Source organism: Schistocerca serialis, chromosome 9, assembly GCF_023864345.2.
Source record: "Schistocerca serialis cubense isolate TAMUIC-IGC-003099 chromosome 9, iqSchSeri2.2, whole genome shotgun sequence".
Classification (NCBI taxonomy): Eukaryota; Metazoa; Arthropoda; class Insecta; order Orthoptera; family Acrididae; genus Schistocerca; species Schistocerca serialis.
This window is the reverse complement of record NC_064646.1, coordinates 244,859,202-244,880,942: the sequence shown is the minus strand read 5'-3', so window position 1 is coordinate 244,880,942 and position 21,741 is coordinate 244,859,202. Positions and strand designations below refer to the sequence as shown.

The window sequence follows — 21,741 nt, the reverse complement described above, 5'->3', positions numbered from 1 at the left end:
ATACCAGTGCTTAAAATGTCTTTTAAAGACAACACTGTCAGTATTAAAAAGCACTGGTGGCTTCATTGGAAAGGTGACTATATGGAAGTCTTTATTATGGAAATGGAAGAGGACGTAGATGAAGGTGAGAAGGGAGATATGATACTATGTGAAGAATTTGTCAAAGCACTGAAAGACTTAAGTCCAAACAAGCCCCCAGGAGTAGAAAACGTTCCATTAGAGGTATTGATAGCCTTGGGAGAGCCAGCCATGACACAACTCTTCCATCTGGTGAGCAAGATGAACGAAACAGGTGATATACCCGCAAATTTCAAGAATATAGTAACTCCAATTCCAAAGAAAGCAGGTGCTGACAGATGTGGAAATTACTGAACTATTAGTTAAATAAGTCATTGTTGCAAAATACTAACAAAAATTCTTTACAGAAGAATGGAAAAACTGGTAGAAGCTGACCTTGGGGAAGATCAATTTGGATTCTGGAGAAAAGTAGGAATGCACGAGGCAGATCAACTTCTCATAGAAGACAGGTTAAGGCAAGATAAAGCTATGTTTATAGCATTTGTAGACTTAGAGAAAGCTTTTGACAGCGTTGACTGGAATACTCTCTTTCAAACTCTAAAGGTGGCAGGGGTTTTAGGGGTAAAAAATAGGGAGCAAAAGACTATTTACAGTCTGTACGGAAACCAGATGGCCGTTATAAGGGTATAGGGGCATGAAAGGGAAGCAGTGGTTGAGAAATGAGTGAGACAGGGTTGCAACCTGTTCCTGATGTTATTCAATCTGTATATTGAGTAAGCAGTAAAGGAAACAAAAGAAAAAATGGAGTAGGAATTAAAATCCATGGAGAAGAAATAAAAACTTTGAGGCTTGCCAATGACATCATATTTCTGTCAAGAGACAGCAAAGGACCTGGAAGGGCAGCAGAATGAAATGGACAGTGTCTTGAAAGGAGGATATAAGATGAGCATCAATAAAAGCACAACAAGGATAATGGAAAGTCATTGAATTAAATAAGTTGATGCTGAGGGAATTCGATTAGGAAATGAGACACTTAAAAAAAAAATAGCTGTAGATGAGTTTTGCTATTTAGGATGCAAAATAACTGATGATGGTCGAAGTAGGGAGGATATAAAATATAGACTGGCAATGGCAAGAAAGGTGTTTCTGAAGAAGAGAAATGTTTTAGCATTGAGTATAGATTTAAGTGTCTGAATGTCCTTTCTGAAAGTGTTTGTATGGAGTGTAGCCATGTATGGAAGTGAAACATGGATGCTAAACAGTTTAGACAAGAAAGAATAGAAGCTTTTGATATGTGGTGTTAGAGAATGCTGAAGATCAGATGGGTAGATCACATAACTAATGAGGAGGTACTGAATAGAACTGGGGAGAAGAGAACACGAGTAGGAGAAGAGATCAGTTGACAGGACACGTTCTGAGGCATCAAGCGATCACCAATTTAGTACTGGAGGGAAGGGATAAAAATCTTAGAGGGAGACCAAGATAAAATACAGTAGCAGGTTCAGAAGGATGTAGGTTGTAGTAGTTACTTGGAGATGAAGAGGCTTGCACAGGATAGAGTAGCATGGAGAGCTGCATCAAACCAGTCTTTGGAATGAAGACCCCAATAACAACAAGGAAGTATTAAACTAAATATGTTACTGTGGACGTGAAAGGCAACCCTTTTATCTAAGCTATTTAATAAGAAAATAGTCAACTGATATAAACAGAGGAAAGTGAACTTACAGTAATGTGTTATGTGAACCATATCATATTGTGTTACGTAATGTGTAGGCATGCAAAGTAAGATCACAACAGTAATAAGTACCTAGAACCCAATCAGAAGTGTGAAATAAGAACCTGAGTGATTGAAAGTACTTTTGTTCCAGTGTCATTTTGAGGTTTTACATCACAAACACCAAACACCTATTAACATAGTTCTATTGTAATTAAACATTAATACAAACAAATAATAGAAAAATTGCAGTCATAACGATCAGAAGTGCAAAACTGTATGTACAATGTCAAAGAACAACAGAGTTGTACAATAAATATGAGGGTTATCCGGAAACTAACGTTACAAGGCATGTAGCTTTAGCACAGAATGGCCGTGGGGAAGTTGGTACCACTGCTGTGTAGCAAAAAGCCAGCAGAAGACATGAGCATTCCCAGCAATTAGTAGTTCATCAATTAGTGTTATGACTGTTAGAAATGAGCATACTCATTCCAGCTCCCACGAAGTGCATACTGTAATTCACTACCGAAATGCTAAGGGCATGAATACCACTGCTTCTTCATGAAATTGTTTCAGTTTATGGAGAGGATGTAATGTGAAGGGAACATGTGAGAAAATGGGTACAAAATTTCGGTTTTGGAAGCACGGAAATTCATGATTAAGACAGAAATTGAAGGCCGTCAGTTGTGACTGATGATTTGGTGCAGAAAACTGAAGAACATCATCTCTCTGATCGCTGTTTGACAATTGACAACCTGCATGCAGTTTATTAAAACATTTCTCAAACTGTTGTTCATGAAATCTTAGCTGATTGACTAAATTATTGCAAGTTGTGTGTGCAATGGGTGCCCAAGATTCTTATGGAAGCACACAAAATGAGCAGAGTCAGTGCCACTCATGAATTTCTTGACAATTTTGAGATTGAAGGCGATGTTTTTCTCAACTATATAGTGACAGGAGGTGAAACTTGGGCTTGTCACCATACTCTGGAGAGCAAATGACAATCAATGCAGTGGTGCCATACTCATTCTCCTTCAGCCAAAAAATTCAGAACTCAGCAAACAGTGAAGAAAATCATGGTGTCAGTGTTTTAGTACATGAAAGGGGTTCTACTCGTTGATTTTTTTTGGAAAGATGTGAAACAATAAATGCTAGATATTGCAAGACCACAATGAAACTTTGGAAAGCTATACAAAACAAATGTCGCAGGATGCTAACAGGAATCTGTCTCCTTCAAGACAACATGCATCCGCACACTGCTCATGCAACACAAGAGTTGTTGACATCATTTGGTTGGGATGCTTGAAGCCACTCCTCTCACAGCGCTCTTGCATCTAGTGACTTCATCTGTTCGCTAAATTGAAGGAACACCCTCATGGAAAATACTTTTCTGACAATGACGAGGTGAAAATCGGAGTGAAGAACTGGCTGAAAAAGGCAGTGGGAGATGTCTATGACACTGGAATCAAAAACCTCATTCCACAAATGACAAAATGTATTGAGGTAAATGGTGTTTATGGGGAAAAATAATGCTAGATCTAGACTGCAAAACCAGTAAATTTTATTAAAATAAATTCATTTTTTGTACTTCAAAAAAATTTAGTAACCTTATTTTCCGGATTAACCTTGTACATTACAGCCTTCAATAAATAGCAGTATAATGGGACTGAATACAGTAGTGTTGGAAACGATACAAGTACTAAACCTTACTGAGGATCTTTTATTTGTCAGTAAATATCCTGTAACATAATTTTGTTTGTACGCTTTGGCATTTCTGTAAGTGTGTGCATATTTCAAATTATTTTAATACATTCATAGACTTGACCTTTCCAGTTTTATGTAGAATGGTATGGCTGGCCTCTGTACTATTACCATTAAGATCTTCCTCTCTCAGGTGTGCACAAAGAGATGAGTTATTTTCACTCAAATTAACATGTTCAATATACCTTATATTAAACCTCCATCCCTTCTCGCCTCAATATCATCATTCACAAACAGTGCATTTGATCTTATGTATCCTAGAGTGGTCCTAGGGGCAAATTATCTATGTTTCACACAAGCTGCATATTCAGTGTAATGTCTGTAAGAAAACTAATGTTGACCTTAATCTTGCAGAAGGCATACGAAATTTTGTCTGACACATCAACTATCTGAAGTATAATGGTTAACTGTTTTGCTTCTATGGGCCTTGATTTCTTCAAACATTGCTTTTTTTTTTATTCTCTAAGGACAATAAATGGATTTTCTTCTCATAAATTTTATCAAATAACTCAGAACCATATTCATTGTATCTTCTTTAAAACCTTCAGTTTTTTATTTTTTATTTCATCATCTGCCACAGCCCCGAATGAAACCTTTTTACGTACAAAAGCAACTACTGGTACCATTCGAACTTCACCCTCCCCTCTACAATCCGTCCAAAAAAATTCTTACCTCAGAACTATTACAGACCAAATCATTCAACTTCCTTCAATCACATTACAATGTTATTAAAATACAATAAAGTGACAGAGGTGATGCCAAATGGCATGACTCAGTGTAACAGTGTGCACCTCTGAAGACTGTTCAATACAGATCAGTATGATATGTCAGGAACAAAACAGTTTCATGGACCACAATCATATGGTCCTGAAGATTCGGCAGCTGTGGGTATTGTCTGCTATAAGTACAGAATAAACCATATACCTTTACTTTGCTACGAAGCAGATCCAAATTTTGATGGGCCACTAATGATATACATTGTAAACCATATTTAAGGAAATCCAAACTTTATGTATTGGTTAAAAAACACCAATGTGCTCATGTTTAAAAAATAACGGCAATCTCAATAAGACAAGCATCTAGCTATTAGAAGGGGGTAGAAGGGGAAGGGGGGGGGGGTGAAAATGTAAGATCAATCAATACTGTTGGGCCTGGTGCTCTAGTGATAAAGCACGCACCTGGAATGCAAAAGGTTGTCTGCCAGAAATGACACACTGTTTTGATTCCGTGTTAAACTGTAATTCCCTTTTCTCTGGCTGGATAACTGAGGTAGGTTTAGGGATGTGTAAGTCACTGATGTCACAACCAATTGAGAGACTTGCACCAGGCAATTGAGCCACATGAAACAACAACAAAAAGAACAACAATTATTGTTGTTGTTGTTGTTGTTGTCTTCCTTAATTAGGCAGGTAGGTTAGAAAATTTAAAAAAGGAAAATGGAATGGTTGACATGAGATGCAGGGGGAATTAGTGAAGTCAGTCGGCACATGAACAAGACTTCTGCTAAGGTGAGTACAGGTTTATAAATACAGATTCTGTGACTTACCAAACAAGAAGGCGCTGATGAAGCAACAGTGGGTTGCGAAAGCTTGAAATTTGTGTGTGTATTTGTGTGTTTTGTCTTGTGTCTATCTACCAGCACCTTCTCTTTTGGTAAGTCACAGAATCTTTTTTAATATATTTCTCCCGCGTGGAATGTTTCTTTCTATTACATTTATAAATACAGAGTTATATAGGGGTAATGCAGGAGGGGATTTAATAATGAGTAAGAAAAAAGGAATGCAGGTAAGCTACTATGAACAGCATAGTGAATGCATTATTGTAGCCATGATAGACAAAGCCCACACCTACCATAGTAGCACTAATTTATATGCCAATCAGACCACAGATGATGAAGAGATTGAAGAAATATATGATGAGATAAAAGAAATTAATTGGAGTGTTATGGGACATGAAAATTTAACTGTGATTTGAGACTAGAACTATCTAGTAGGATAGGGAAGAGAAGGGAAAATGGCAGGTGAATACGGACTCTGGGAAAGGAATGAAAGAGGAACCAACCTGGTAGAATTTTGCACAGAGCATAATTTAATCATCCCTAACACTTTGTTATGATTCATCAAAAAAAAAAAAAGATTGTATATGTAGAAGAGATCTGGAGAAATTGCAAAAGGTAGGAAATTAAGGTGGTGTAACATGGATGAGTTGAAAGAACCAGAAGTAGTTGAGAGTTTCAGAGAGAGCATTAAGCAATGGTTGACTAGAGCAGGGGAAGGCATACAGCAAAACAAAAATGGGTAGCTTTAAGAGAGAAAATGGTGAAGGCAGCAGGGGACCAAATAGGTGAAATGACAAGGCCTAGTAGAAATCCTTAGGTAAGACAGGATACAGTGAATTTAATTGATGAAAGGAGAAAATATAAAAATCCAGAAAATGAAGCAGGTGAAAGTGAATACAAAGTCTAAAAAATAAGATTGACAGGAACTGCAAAATGGCTAAGCAGGAGTGGGTAGAGGACAAATGTACAGATCTCAAAGCATATTTCACTATGGGACAAGTAGATGCTGCTTACACAAAAACTAAACAAACTTTAAGAAAGAAGGGAAGCAGCTGTATGAATATCAAGATCTCAGAAAGAAAACCAGTACTATGAAAAAAAGTGAAAGCTGAAAAGTGGGAAGAATACATGAGGGTCTACACAAGGGAGTTGGACTTCAAGGCAATATGACAAAAATGAGGAAGGACATAGAAGATGAGATGGGAGATACGATGCTGCAAGAAGAATTTGTCAGAGCACTGAAATACCCATGTTGAAATAAGGCTCCTGGAGTAGATGACGTTCAATCAGAACTTCTGATAGCCTTGGGAGAGGTAGTCATGACAAAACATTTCCATCTGGTGTGCAAGATGTAGAGAGGCAAAATACCCTCAGATGTCAAGAAGAGTGTAATACTTCCAGTTCCAAAGAAAGCAGTCACTGACAAGTGTAAAAATTACTGAATTATCTGTTTGACTCACCGTGGTTGCAAAATAGTGATATGAATTCTTTACAGAAGAATGAAGCAAGTGGTAGCAAAGCTGACCTCAGGGAAGATCAGTTTGAATTCTGGAGAAATTTAGGAACGTGCAGGGCAATAATGACCCTACAGGTTGTCATAGAAGATAGGTTAAGGAAAGGCAAACCTACATTCACAGCATCTTTAGACTTAGATAAAACTTTTAACAGTGTTAACTGGAATACTCTCTTTGAAATTCTGAAGGTAGTAAGGATAAAACACAGAGTGAAAGGCTATCCTACAACTTGGACAGTAACCAGATGGCAGTTATAAGAGTTGAGGAGCACGAAAGGGAAGCAGTGGTTGAGAAGGGAATGAGACATGCTTGTAGCCTATCCACAATGTTATTCAGTCTGTACACTGAGCAATCAGTATAAGAAACCAAAGAGAAATTTGGAGTAAGAATTAAAGTTCAGGGAAAATAAATAAAAACTTGGATGTCTGCCAATGACATTGTAATTCTGACAGCAAAAGATGGAATTGCAGTTGAACATAATGAACAGTGTCTTGAAAGAAGGATATAAGATGAACATCAACAAAAGCAAGACAAGCAATTAAATCAGATGATGCTATGGGAATTACATTCGAATGAGGCACGAAGTAGTAGACACGTTTTGCTGTTTGGGAAGCGAAATAATGGATGATTGTTGAAGTAGAGGGGATATAAAATGTAGACTGGTAATGGCAAGGAAAGTGTTTCTGAAGAAGAGTAATTTGTTAACACTGAATATGGATTTAAGACTTAGGAAGCCTTTCCTGAAGGTATTTGTCTTGAGTGTAGCCATGTAAGGAAGTGAAACATGGAACATAAACAGCTTAAACAAAAAGAGAATAGAAGCTTTTGAAGTTTTAAGCTACAGAAAAATGTAAATAATGAGGAGGTACTGAATAGAATTGAGGAGAAAAGAAAGCTTTTTAATTTTTGGAAAACAAACATACTTTATAGAAGTTCATAGTAATTCTGTTTCATAAAAACATGATTTCTTCCTATCCTTCTAAATTACGTCCAGTCATGCTGTATTCAAATTGTAAGTTACTGCTGCAGCTGTTATAGTTATCTTATACATTACAAACTTTGTAACAATACCAAGGACTCAAAACAGCACTTAAGAAAGTAGGAGGAAACTGAAAACAAATATAAAGTTTCAAATAATTTTGTCTCAGAAATTAATTTTGGCACTCCTGAAAGTAAACGCGTGATTGTGATAAGCAGTATCTGTAATTCTATTTCCCCTTCTGGGTAACCCTAAGCACAATACAGATAATGGTTTGAAGGATGAGAGATTTTGTCTGTCTTCTTTGCATTCCTGGGTATCGGATTGATATGTCTGCCTGTGTCTGTATATATGCCAATGGATATGTGTGTGTGTGTGCGAGTGTATACCTGTCCCTACTTCCCCCTAAGGTAAGTCTTTCCGCTTCCGGGAATGGAATGACTCCTTACCCTCTTCCCTTAAACCCACGTCCTTTTGTCTTTCCCTCTCCTTCCCTCTTTCCTGATGAAGCAACCTTAGGTTGCAAAAGCTTGAAATTTGTGTGTGTGTGTTTTTTTATTGTGTCTGTCTACCAGCACTTTCTCGTTTGGTAAGTCACAGCATCTTTGTTTTTTATATATATTTTCACCATGTGGAAGGTTTCTTTCTATTATATTTGGATTATTAATTTAGTTAGATGCAGTGAGAAACAAGAGCTTACATCTTTGTAGTCGAGGTATGTATAATCTCTGGTTTTACAAAGTTTAAACATATTTCTGCGTAATCTTAGTTGCAGCATGAGTAGCACCTAGGAAATATTCTTTTCAAACCTCCAAAAGTAAAATTACTATGAGCTATCTTATCACCCCCATAATCTGGCTAAAAGTGCATTCTTTTCTGTAACAAAAAACAAGAAGAAAAATCATATAGGCTATCAAAGGGCCAATGGCATAGGACAAGTTCATAGAATTCGCCTGGAAATTGATATCATGCAAAGTCATTTTCTTATTGGAAAACTGTTCTCAAAAGTAACTGTGGTTCACTGTAATTTTCCAGCACATTTAAGTACACTGAATGGCACATTATTTTTCCCCATATGGTAGGACAACATGTTCATCTTCAGGCTGTAACAACTGCACCCAACCATCATGTGTAAGCTTTCATTCCACCTAATTTACTAATGTGCACCTGTTAACTTTACAACACATATGAAAAATGACTTTATTTGAAAAGCTGTTCAAATGTTGCAGGAAAATGTTTCCAGCAATATGGATCGCTGGCAGAATAATAAGAAGCAGTTGTTCTGACACAATAGGTTCAAGCATTGGGTCATAACATTATGATATATAGAACTGGGCATAATCAGTCAATTTGTTACAAGTGTACCAATTTTTTATTTTCATTTATTTATTTTATTTCAGAAACAACTGCTCTGTGGATAATCTTGATGCTATTATAAGTAAGCACAAGTTACAATTTCTCTATCCCCAGAGATGTAACATTTATATGCTTAAATGCTAAACCAATAGCAGATTCGTATAGTGAGGTGAGAAACTCAAAACTGACCCTGGACATCAATGCTCCTTTTCTGGCCAACTATAAACTGCTGTATCTCTTGTTCTCACTCACTGCCTCTCTGTAGTACTCATACAAAGTGAACACTTACATTGTTTGATAACTGGGGTGGGGGGTGGGGGATGCACACACACTCACCTCTCTTTCGTAAAAACCACAGAGTTGTTCACTATTTTTTCTGTTACTACAAAGGATCCATAATGTTAAGAGCAGCTGAAGAGATCAAGAAATGTTAAAGAATTTCACACCTGTGTTGCCATCAAAATCTGGTTTGTCAAGTGGATAATGTGGAATAAATTCTATGAACAATTCAGCAATTCCAGCTGCAGTGTCCTTTGATGCCCCTGCAAGTTCATGCAGAGGATTTCTCCCTTTCAGGTTTACTGCCTGTAAAAATACAAAGTGATAAAAAATTGTAGATAACAAGCAAATTTAACTTAATGGCTATTAATATAATACATGAGCATGACATCAATATCAAGTGCTACTCACTTAGTTCTTTTGTACCAAATTTAGTTGACCCTAAATAAGCTTTACTAATGTAATGCTTTAAATCAAGGTACATGATCAACTCTACTTCTCAAGAAATTAGTATGTTATTTATTGACAGAGAGAGAGAGAGAGAGAGAGAGAGAGAGAGAGAGAGAGAGAGGGAGGGAGTGTTGTAACAATCAACAAGCCTGTGGATGATGACGACAACGTAAAAGTTACACATGGAGAAATCTTTCAAGAATTAAAAAAAAAAAATTTAAAACTATAATTATAAACACAAATTTGCTTACAAGCCACTTGACAGGCTCTGATAATCAAGCTGAAACAAACTCCTCAGTTTCACAAAATGAATACAAAAATAAATGTGATAAAAGTACCCAGAATGGGGATAGTTGGAGTTGTTCTGAAGGGTTATGACATTCGCCTGCTTTATTTCTTCATTGGTGGTCCTCAGTGTCAACGTACTGCGTTGTGAAAAATGGGAGGTTGGAAGTTCAACAATGACTACTGTAAATGATGTAGCCAACAGGTGCACAGTTATGTGTCACAGTTCTGTACTTTCACTGTTCAAACACCCCCCCCCCCCCCCCCCTCAATATTACACAGCCCCTCAATATTACACAGTTAATATGGCCAGACCACTAGTGGTTAACTTTCAATAAGCCCTATTAATAGTCTTCGCGGGTTTGCCGACAGATCACATTGTGCAAATTCCACAATATTTCCTCAGAGCAACTGTCCGACATCTTCAGGTGGTTCAACCTTGCGGGTGGCTAGGTATGACTGACGGTATCCACACGTCAATGCCCCCTTTCTAGAGCACCAGCGCAAAGAAGACGCATGTGCGGAAATTGTGCATGAACAATGAACTGCAGATAGCTGGTGCCGCATTCAAACTCCCTCTGCCGAAAATCACAGAGTGGCTCTCCTGCACGTGCGCTGTACACTGCATTTGCCAACAGTGTGGCCAGATGTTACTCATCAACTAGACAAATGTTATGACGAGCCTGTTATCAAAGAATCTTTATTTTTGCATCATGATTTAATAGCAGCCAGTACAGGGTTCCAGGCTGTGCTCAGTTGAAATCCCGCACCCTTGTTGATGAGATTATCGGCTGTACGGATAGGTATTGCTTTCTTAATGACACAATCCCAGAAAGATGATGCCGGGATTAAAATTTCCGCCTTTTCATAAATCATCTGACTTTCTGTATTCAGACAGTGTTCCGCAATTGCCGACTTTTCCAGTTGACAAAGGCATATATGACACTGGTGTTCATCGCAGCATTCTAGTACTGTGGGGCATGTCTGGCCTATACACGCTGCCCACATTAACAAGGAATCTTGTACACACCATATTTCCTCAGGCCAAGGTCATCCTTAACCGAATCCAACAGGTTTCTCAGTTTTGCAGATGGTTGAAACACACGTTTAATTCCATGTCTTCCGAGGACTTTTCTGATTCTTGACGACATGGCATCAAAATACGGCAAAAAGGCTTAATTGGTGGGTGTCTTCGTATCTTCACTCTGCTCCATAAATTGAACTTGCTTGGGCTTGAATGCATTACGTATCTGTCTCTCAGAATAACCATTTTGTCAGAACACTGTCTTCAAATGTATTTTACTCAACAGGCTTTCAGGATCAGATACCACTTATGCTCTATGAACTAATGCCCATAGTGCACTACCGCATTGTGCAGGATTATGGCAGCTTGTGGTCTGCAGATATGGATCTGTATGTGTTGGCTTGCAGTAGACGCTGTGTCCCAAGGTTCCATCTGCTTTCCTTTGTACCAAAACATCAACAAAGGTAAAGTATCATCTTTTTCCACTTCCAATGTGAATTTTATATTCAGATGGAACGAATTCAGATGCTGAAGAAATGTAGGTAGAGTATCAAGTCCATGTGGCGACACCACAAATATATCATCCACATACTGCAGAAAACAAGACAGTTTGAGAGTGGCTGACTGTAGTGCTTTTTCTTCAAAGTCCTCCATAAAATTATTGGCCACCACAGGAGACAGAGGACTTCCCATGGCGACACCATCTACTTGTTCAAAATATTGGTCATGAAATAAGAAGTATGTTGAAGTAAGCAAATGTTTAAATTATGCTACTATGTCCTCCTCAAACTTGTTTCGGTGCTAGAGAAGGGTCTGAATTTTGCACCTACACCAAGGACCATTCCCATCTGAGATGTGATTAGTGGAATAGAGCAGGCTGTTTCAAAACTTCCTAAGGATGCTGCCGAAGAGATTAGGTTTGAAACATGTCACATCTTGACTCAAGCTTCATCAAGGTCCAACTTTTAAAATCACCTCTGCTGAAAGAAGTGCTCTACGAGAATTGAGAGAATACTAAGACATCGTCATCTTACCTGCTGACAAAGGAAATGCTACTGTGCTTCTCTCACGCAAAGAATATAACAGCAAGATATACAAACTGCTTGGCGATCCTGCATATAGTAAATGCTTACTTCAACATACTTCTTATTTCATGACCAATATTTTGAACAAGTGCACGGAGTCGCCATGGGAAGTCCTCTGTCTCTTGTGGAGGCCAATTATTTTATCAAGGACTTTGAAGAAAAACCACTACAGTCAGCCACTCTCAAACCCTCTTGTTTTCTGCGGTATGTGGACGACAAATTTGTGGTGTGGCCACATGGACTTTATACTCTACCTAAATTTCTTCAGCATATGAATTCGTTCCATCCGAATATTAAATTCACAACGGAAGTGGAAAAAGATGATACTTTACCTTTGTTGATGTTTTGGTACAAAGGAAAGCAGATGGAACCTTGGGACACAGCGTCTACTGCAAGCCAACACATACAGATCTATATCTGCAGACCACAAGCTGCCATAATCCTGCACAATGCGGTAGTGCATTATGGGTGTTAGTTCATAGAGCACAAGCGGTATCTGAGCCTGAGAGCCTGATGAGTAAAATACAATATTTGAAGACAGTGTTCTGACAAAATGGTTATTCTGAGAGACAGATACGTAATGCATTCAAGCCCAAGCAAGTTCAATCTGCGGAGCAGAATGAAGATACGAAGAAACCCACCACTTTAGCCTATTTGCCGTATTTTGGTGCCATGTCGTCAAGAATCGGAAAAGTCCTCGGAAGATATAGAATTAAAAGTGTGTTTCAACCATCTGCAAAACTGAGAAACCTGTTGGATTCGGTTAAGGATGACCTTGACCTGAGGAAATGTGGTGTGTACAAGATTCCTTGTCAATGTGGGCAGCGTGTATAGGCCAGAATGCTGCGATGAACACCAGTGTCATACACGCCTTTGTCAACTGGAAAAGTCGGCAATTGCGGAACACTGTCTGAATACAGAAAATCGGATGATTTATGAAAAGGCAGAAGTTTTAATCCCGGCATCATCTTTCTGGGATTGCGTCACTGAGAAAGCAATACATATCCGTACAGCCGATAATCTTATCAACAAGGGTGTGGGATTTCAGCTGAGCACAGCCTGGAACCCTGCACTGGCTGCTATTAAATCATGATGCGAAAATCAAGATTTTTCGATAACAGACCCATTATAACATTGGTCTAGTATGGCCGTTGGTGAGTAATGTCTGTCTGCACTGTTGGCAAACAGTGTACAGCACACATGCAGGAGAGCCACTCTGCAATTTTTGTCATGTTGTTGTTTTTGTTGTGGTCTTCAGTCCTGAGACTGGTTTGATGCAGCTCTCCATGCTCCTCTATCCTGTACAAGCTCCTTCATCTCCCAGTACCTACTGCACCCTACATCCTTCTGAATCTGCTTAGTGTATTCATCTCTTGGTCTCCCTCTACGATTTTTACCCTCCACGCTGCCCTCCAACGCTGAATTTGTGATCCCTTGATGCCTCAGGATACGTCCTACCAACCGATCCCTTCTTCTAGTCAAGTTGTACCACAAACTTCTCTTCTCCCCAATCCTATTCAATACCTCCTCATTAGTTACGTAATCTACCCACCTAATCCTCAACATTCTTCTGTAGCACCACATTTCGAAAGCTTCTATTCTCTTCTTGTTCAAACTATTTATCGTCCATGTTTCACTTCCATACATGGCTACACTCCATACAAATACTTTCAGAAACGACTTCCTGACACTTAAATCTAAACTCGATGTTAACAAATTTCTCTTCTTCAGAAACACTTTCCTTGCCATTGCCAGTCTTCATTTTATATCCTCTCTACTTCGACCATCATCAGTTATTTTGCTCCCCGAATAGCAAAACTCCCTTACTAGTTTAAGTGTCTCTTTTCCTAATCTAATTCCCTCAGCATCACCCGACTTAATTCGACTACATTCCATTATCCTCGTTTCGCTTTTGTTGATGTTCATCTTATATCCTCCTTTCAAGACACTGTCCATTCCGTTCAACTGCTCTTCCAAGTCCTTTGCTGTCTCTGACAGAATTACAATGTCATCGGTGAACCTCAAAGTTTTTATTTCTTCTCCCTGGATTTTAATACCTACTCCAATTTTTTCCTTTGTTTACTTTACTGTTTGCCTAATATACAGATTGAATAACATCGGGGAGAGGCTACAACATTTTGGCATAGGGAGTTTGAATATGGCAACATCTACCTGCAGATCATTGTGGCAAACCCGTGAAGACTATTTACAACACATCCGCCGGGAAAGCTTGAAGAGTCACAAGCCGCATTAATAGTTTGCAGGCAAACATCAACATACAGCTACAATAGTTTACCGTTGAATCTATGTGCAGTAAAAACCTAACCACGCAGTTCCTGCAGAATAATATGGTACATACTGAACAGACACCGTCAGTGTTTCAGCACATGGCCTAATTGTGTTACACGTATTTCACAGTTAAGTTGATGCATTGTTGTTGTTCTAACCAGCACAGATTCCTTGTCTGAAAAATGGGCCGTCGACTGATTGTCTCGGGATCAAAAATTGGGCCTTTATATATCATCGCAATAATGGGTACTGAAACTATACATTGTTTGACGCTTAAGTTACAGAAATTACAATTAAAACATAACTCATTCAATTAATGGATTATATAGAAACATTTCATCTTTTTAACAGTTTCTTCTACAACAGGGGTTAAGTCGTATTATTTGTATAGATGATGAAATTAACAGATATAGTTATACAAAAAATACTTCTGACAAAACTGTTAATTACTTTGGAATTAATGAAGGGCTGGCTTTGCTAACATGTTTCTGAATACAGCCAAATAAATACTTAAAGGGTGTCACTGGTTGTTCCTCCGAATGTTTATAATTAGTTCAGAATTTATATTTGTTTGTAAGTCAACAACAGAATTTAAGTTACAAAACAATTACTGACTTCACCCTATAACAAAATATATTAACTATGAATGATGATGATTTAAAAAAAGCAGGAAATCAATTACGTACATAAAACTAAGCACAAAATAAGATCTGTGGCAGTGATATTTTTCATGTCTGGTGCAAAGTGATATCAAAAGTGCACGAGAGTTTTTTTTTGGTCATGTGATGTTTTTTATCTTTGCCGTAAGACTATAGAATCTCCTAGTTTTTGTTACTCTTCTGTTTTTTTTTTGTTTTTTTTTTTTGTGAGTTTTCACAAATAAATATTTTTTCGTTAACTCATTATACCGGACGGCTATGCAATTATTTGTTGTAGGCAAGTCACCTACATAATTGGTGACCTCTGATTAAGGAACTTTAAATCTTTCGTTAGCTACATCTAACATTAACTGCAAAAGCAATGAACAACAACGGCAATTGATAAGGTTCGATAACGGAAGAAATTCATAGGCTTCAGAATGAGATAGAAACTTTGCAGTTGCATATTTCGAAAGATATGAACTTAAAGCATGTTGTTGTTATTGTTGTTGTCTTCAGTCCTGAGACTGGTTTGATGCAGCTCTCCATGCTACTCTATCCTGTGCAAGCTGACTCATCTCCCAGTACCTACTGCAACCTACATCCTTCTGAAACTGCTTGGTATATTCATCTCTTGGTCTCCCTCTATGATTTTTACCCTCCACGCTGCCCTCCAATACTAAATTGGTGATCCCTTGATGCCTCAGAACATGTCCTACCAATCGATCCCTTCTTCTAGTCAAGTTGTGCCACAAACTCCTCTTCTCCCCAATCCTATTCAATACCTCCTCATTAGTTATGTGATCTACCTATCTAATCTTTAGCATTCTTCTGTAGCACCACATTTCAAAAGCTTCTATTCTCTTCTTATCCAAACTATTTATCGTCCATGTTTCACTTCCATACATGGCTACACTCCATACAAATACTTTCAGAAACGACTTCCTGACACTTAAATCTATACTCGATGTTAACAAATTTCTCTTCTTCAGAAACGCTTTCCTTGCCATTGCCAGTCTACTTAAAGCATATACCGGACCAAAGGAATGATGTTGGTTCAACAACCATGGCAGCATAACCACAGCAAGTAACAGCAATGGAAGTACCCGTTGGTTTCAATGCTTCACCAACTCAACGGTTACAATTACGGGCGCCCCCATTCATGCCTTCTCAGCCACACACATGGTTCGCGGCAAAGGAAAATATATTTCTACAACAAAGAAGATCACGAGAAGTTCACCTTGGTGATAAGTAATTTGGACCATCAGACCTCGGTTTTGATATCTGACATTATAGTGAACCCGCCTATAGAAGGAGCATACTGTAGACTGAAAGAAGAATTAATTTCTCGGTGTGTGAAGTCAGTCGATATCAGAGTCAAACAAGTACTGTACCAAGAGAAACGAGGAGACAGTACCCCGTCAGAATACTGGCGTCATTTACGCAGCCTCGTAGACAGATTAACAGTCACTGATAGACTGTTACTCCACGTATGGCAACAACAGCTACCAAAGCAAGTAAGAACTACACTAGCTATATACGGCGAAAGATCAGTTGACAAACTGCTGCTCGCTGCAGACAGAACCTACGAGATGCACAAGCCTACTGCAACAGTTTCAATGACAGCGACAGATGCCACGTATGATAACTACCATTACCAGCAAGACCAAACTGACGATATAACAGTAAACTGTGCCGCGGTCACAACGTGACAAACAACAAAAAGTTCTAACGAAATTAGAGATTTAAAAACTGCAATAGAGGATTTGTGAGTGCAACTACGCATGCTGCAGCGACCACAAGTTATCTTTAAGCGCAAGAGAGACGGCTGCTCATGAAACACGAAGTCAACAAGAGGACGAGCATAAGGTGTTTGTACACAACGACTTGTACAATTGCTCTCACGTAATGTTGCGAACAGACTCAGTCAAATCACCTTTACAACCACCATATACGGGCCCATTTCAGCTGCTGAGTAGAAATAAGCATACCGTAGACATAATGTACAATGGTGTTCCGACAAAGGTATCGACTGAACGTGTCAAGCCAGCATGGGTTTTACCCTCTCTGACCTCTGACACCACGCCTGTGCGTCAACACATGATGGATGCAGAGCATACCGAAACACCGCTCAGTACATCGCCCGAGACAGGTGAATCACCACCACAAACAACAACATCACCGCCCTCGAGACACCTGATGCACAGCAGAGCTGGACGTCGAATAAAATTCAAGTATCAAGATATCCCTGGAGCTCCGCACTTTAAGAGGGGGTGGGGGGGGGGGAGGGGGGGCTGTGTGGCAGTGATATTTTTCATGTCTGGTGCAAAGTGATATCAAAAGTGCACGAGAGTTTTTTTTTTTGGTCATGTGTTGTTTTTTATCTTTGCCATAAGACTATAGAATCTCCTAGTTTTTGTTACTTCTCTGTTGTTTTTTTTTTAGTTTCTTCTCATTGTGAGTTTCTCGAATAAATATTTTTTCGTTAACTCATTATACCGGACGGCTATGCAATTATTTGTTGTAGGCAAGTCGCCTACAGATCTAGTGCTATAATCTTTAAAACTGAGGGTCAACCTTTCTCCTTTATGAAAATTCAGATTATACTCATGTATGTTAATGGTAATTAGTCAGAAGCGAAAAAATTAATTTAAGGAGGCAGATGGCAAAACAAGAGAGGAAATAAAAAGATCCCAGCTTGCTTCATCACAGGGTGCAGCAAAACATCATCCCTAATTTAAAGTTCAAATAACAAACATATGGATCAAAACTGTAGTAAATGAATTATATCTAAGGAGTGGGAAGTTTTGTTTACATATGTTGCCATAGCAACATTGAAACAACAAGAAGCATTGATTAGAACACTGAAAAGACAAAACTGACATTCAGTTAGTGCAAATTGTAACCTGCAACGAATTCCTACCGTGCCACTGTAATGCAGCAACCACATGTGGTCAGAAACACGCAGAGTAGGAAGTAGCACTCCTGGAAGAAAGTTCTGCTATGTTCACAGAAGAGCTTCTGTGAAGTTTGGAGGGAGGAGAAGAGGTACTGGCAGAATTGAAGCTGTGAGGACGGGTTGTGAGTTGTGCTTGGGTAGCTCAGATGGTAGAGCACTTGCCTGTGAAAAGCAAAGGTCCTGAGTTCGAGCCTTGGTCCAGCACACAGTTTTAATCTGTCAGGAAGTTTCGAATCAGTGCCCACTCTGCTGCAGAGTGAACATCTCATTCAGAACTGGGAGTGTGAGTTGCACCACCACACTCAAGGCTGTAGTTAGCCAAAGTTGGAGTAGGAGTCATTGGTGACAGAGGTGGTTGCATCAGGAGTGCTACTAGCCTGATGCTGCACTCTGTCAGTACAGACGATAACACATGAGGCCACTATTTACTTCAACCACACCACTGTCCCCTGTATTAAAACATGGGCGATAATAAAGCAATTTGGGAACCTCTGGCTGTTTGACTGGCACCACACAGTGGTGATGTTTGGTTTGTGGGGTGCTCAACTGCACGGTCATCAGTGCCCGTACAAAGTCCCAAATTTTACACTGTCCAAGTTTTTTACACAGTCCAATCCACACACTGTCAGGAATTATGATGATGATGATGATGATGATGATGATGATGATGATAATGAAACGATGAGGACAACACAAACACCCAATCCCCGGGCAGAGAAAATTCCCATCCCAGCCGGGAATCAAACACAGAACCCCGGCACCACACGGTGTCCCCTGCATCCCAAATCCACTAGGTGCCTTCAACATGGGCAGGAGAAGAATGTGCTTATGCTGTGGACTCATTCCTGATAGACAGTTATTCAGGTGCTCTTGCCCAGCAAGCTTTCTGGAGAAGTTTCCAGATTCTTCCTGTGTGGCAGTTCCAGATCAGAAAACCATTTGCTTGGGAGCATTGAACCTTGGATCAAAAGGTGACATGGTTAAAACAATAGGAGGGAGGGCATGCAGAATTTGAACTGCAGAATCCATTAATGCAGTGAAGTGTTAATTTCAGTGTCTCCTAAAAAAAATCTGCTCGAAAAGCTGCTAGCGCTCTTCAGTTACCTAATCTGAGTATGCATCAAACTTGGCAACTGGGCTTATGATTTCACCTATACAAGACGGCCATTGTTCACCAACTGTTTGAATGCAACTATTGCAGTCATGTGAAATCATGGACAAACATCACTGGAAATGTGACTGATGATGCTGAGGCCCATTGCAGCGTGAAGCAGAGTTTCACTTTTCGAAATGTGTCAATTGCCTAAATTTCCAATGTTGGAATGGACAGAATCCTCGTGAATTTTGAGAAACCACTATGTAACAATGATTTTACTATACAGTGTGCACATGTAAGAGCAGACCGACAAGGTATCCAGGTATGGTTCCAACAGGACAGAGAGAGCACTCCCATAGCTCAGATTTCTTTCCAAGCTCTGAGACAAATGTTTCTTGGACACTTAATTTCTTTACATGACGATATAGTACAGTTTCTTTATTTTGATTGTTTTTTGTTTATTTTAACTTTAAATTAAATTAGGGAGGATGTTTTGCCACACCCTGTACAAGCTAACTTAGAAGTGTGTGTGTGTGTGTGTGTGTGTGTGTGTGTGTGTGTGTGTGTGTTTTGGGGGCGGGGGAAGGGGGATGGAGAGGGGGAGGGGCATGAGAAAGAATTAAATCACAATTAAACATGTGTCTAAAGCAATTTAGGTCTTGCCCTACACAAACACATCACTTTGCTTAATACAGAACTGAGAGTATCACTTTACTTGGTACAGAACTGAGAGCCAATCTAAAAATAATGTCTTTTTGACAAGTCCCATTTTTAAGGTACTTGATGATTAACCTTTCTTTTGCTCAGAATCCACATCACACCACTAATTAGTTCAACCTACAAAGACAAAGTCAAGTCAGAGATAAGCATTATTTTCAAATGACAATTAAAAAAATAGTATCACTGTTTCCTACCTCCCACCCCTTCTCCAATCTTTCCACAATAATAAGCTATTTAGATTTCTCAGTTCATAGAAGTAGTGCTGTCATTTGATCACTCTTGTTACCTGGATGTGATTGGTTAATGGCATGCTTCCAGATGTTCTGCTGAGTTCTTTCGATTTTATGCACAGTATTTCTATTGCATTGCTAACTGCAAGAGGCAGAAGATGTGCTTTGTTGGTACTGCACATTTTAGCAATTTTGATCGAGAAAAACTCACACTGTAGTCTTCTCCTATGGCAACCCATGTAGAAGTGTGCACAGAATCAGCTAAGTGAAAAATCCATGCACTATGCATGTTTATTTATGTACAAAAGCCGACTTACGACCTTTTCTTTGTAGACCATGTGTACAAGATTGTGTGCCAATTTGAAGTTCTAGATTCCCATATTTTACTGTTCGCATTATTTCTGTGTAATCTTTCACTGATTGCATCAATACCAGTTTGTATTGTGATATATTGCAAAATTTTGAACATTCATGAGTGCTTACTGTAATTGTTAACTGTAGGCTCAAATTTAATTTTGCTCTTTTAAAATGTTTGCGAATAGTAGGCCCATCGTTGTTCAAAACATTCGTTATCTAGTTTCATTGCTCAATTACATGAGAAATAGGTTATTTTGAGAATTTTCAGACACTTACAAAACTATATTTTCACAAGTTACCAGTACGAGTGTTTTGGATATGTAATTTATTTCATAGCAAATCAGCATTTGTGGTTCACAGTTCTGCTAAAGAATACATCACTCCCTAACTTCTTTGTATATCAACGCAAATAAATGTGTGTTTTCGAGAATTTTCAGAAGTCACCATTGTCCTTTGCATAATCTACTAGCAATTTGTAGCAAATCATCATTTATGATTTTGTTACTGCAGCAGATTGTTTAACTGACTCATTGTGTTACATCTAGTCTTCCCTTAAAGACGAGTAGTCCTATATATTATCTGTATTATTGTAAATTAACTCTGTTTCCAAGTTTTCTGACAACTACAATTAACCTCAAAACATTTTAAGTAAACAAGCAGTTTTTACCATAGGTTTTTGTGTTGCCTTAATAGAAATCTCATTTTGTGTATCTGCTTCAGTTCTTACAGGGAATCAACAATTTTTTAGCTCAACAGATTAAAAGTTAATCAGTGGGCTTAATTTAACGTTATTTGTTTACTGTCTCATAATACATTGCACCAGCCAAAATGCAGCCCCACTGTGAATGCTGTTCTTGAAACGGGATGAGTTTGTTGGTTTTCGTAAGCAGCTGACTACTGTCAAATGATTGACAGCTACTGTGAATCAGTGTATTGGAAGAGCTCCCAAGAGTCAGGTACCTGTGACACCTGTACCAGAGGTACCTCAAGTACTATCCTCTCGCATCGATCCTGTCTCCTTTAGAGAAAATACGGGCTCTGTCATTACTCACCCACCTCACTGCCAGTGGCATGCCAATGGTAGATCCTGTACATGGTGGATGGGGACCACGGATGATTCAGGGTGTTGTACTGATCCCCTTAACCATGATGTTTTTTGCTCGCATATCATGTTGTTTTTGGAAACCCAGAATCTACTCTGTAGGAATCAACATGGATTCCGGAAACAGTGATCGTGTGAGACCCAACTCGCTTTATTTGTTTATGAGACCCAGAAAATATTAGATACAGGCTCCCAGGTAGATGCTATTTTCCTTGAATTCTGGAAGGCGTTTGATACAGTTCCGCACTGTCGCCTGATAAACAAAGTAAGAGCCTACGGAATATCAGACCAGCTGTGTGGCTGGATTGAAGAGTTTTTAGCAAACAG

General features: G+C 38.9%; 1 protein-coding gene across 2 annotated transcripts in view; it reads right to left on the bottom strand.

The window, feature by feature from the left end:
* LOC126419351 (rabankyrin-5) overlaps positions 1 to 21,741 on the bottom strand; it is a 599,595-nt gene that overhangs the window by 35,331 nt on the left and 542,523 nt on the right. For both annotated transcript variants that reach the window (XR_007575992.1, XM_050086537.1), the window contains exon 20: positions 9,347 to 9,485. Coding sequence is in view for 1 of the 2 variants with exons in the window: in XM_050086537.1 (XP_049942494.1) it covers positions 9,347 to 9,485 (139 nt within the window). In the remaining variant the exon portion in view is untranslated. The remainder of the gene's footprint in view (positions 1 to 9,346; positions 9,486 to 21,741) is intronic.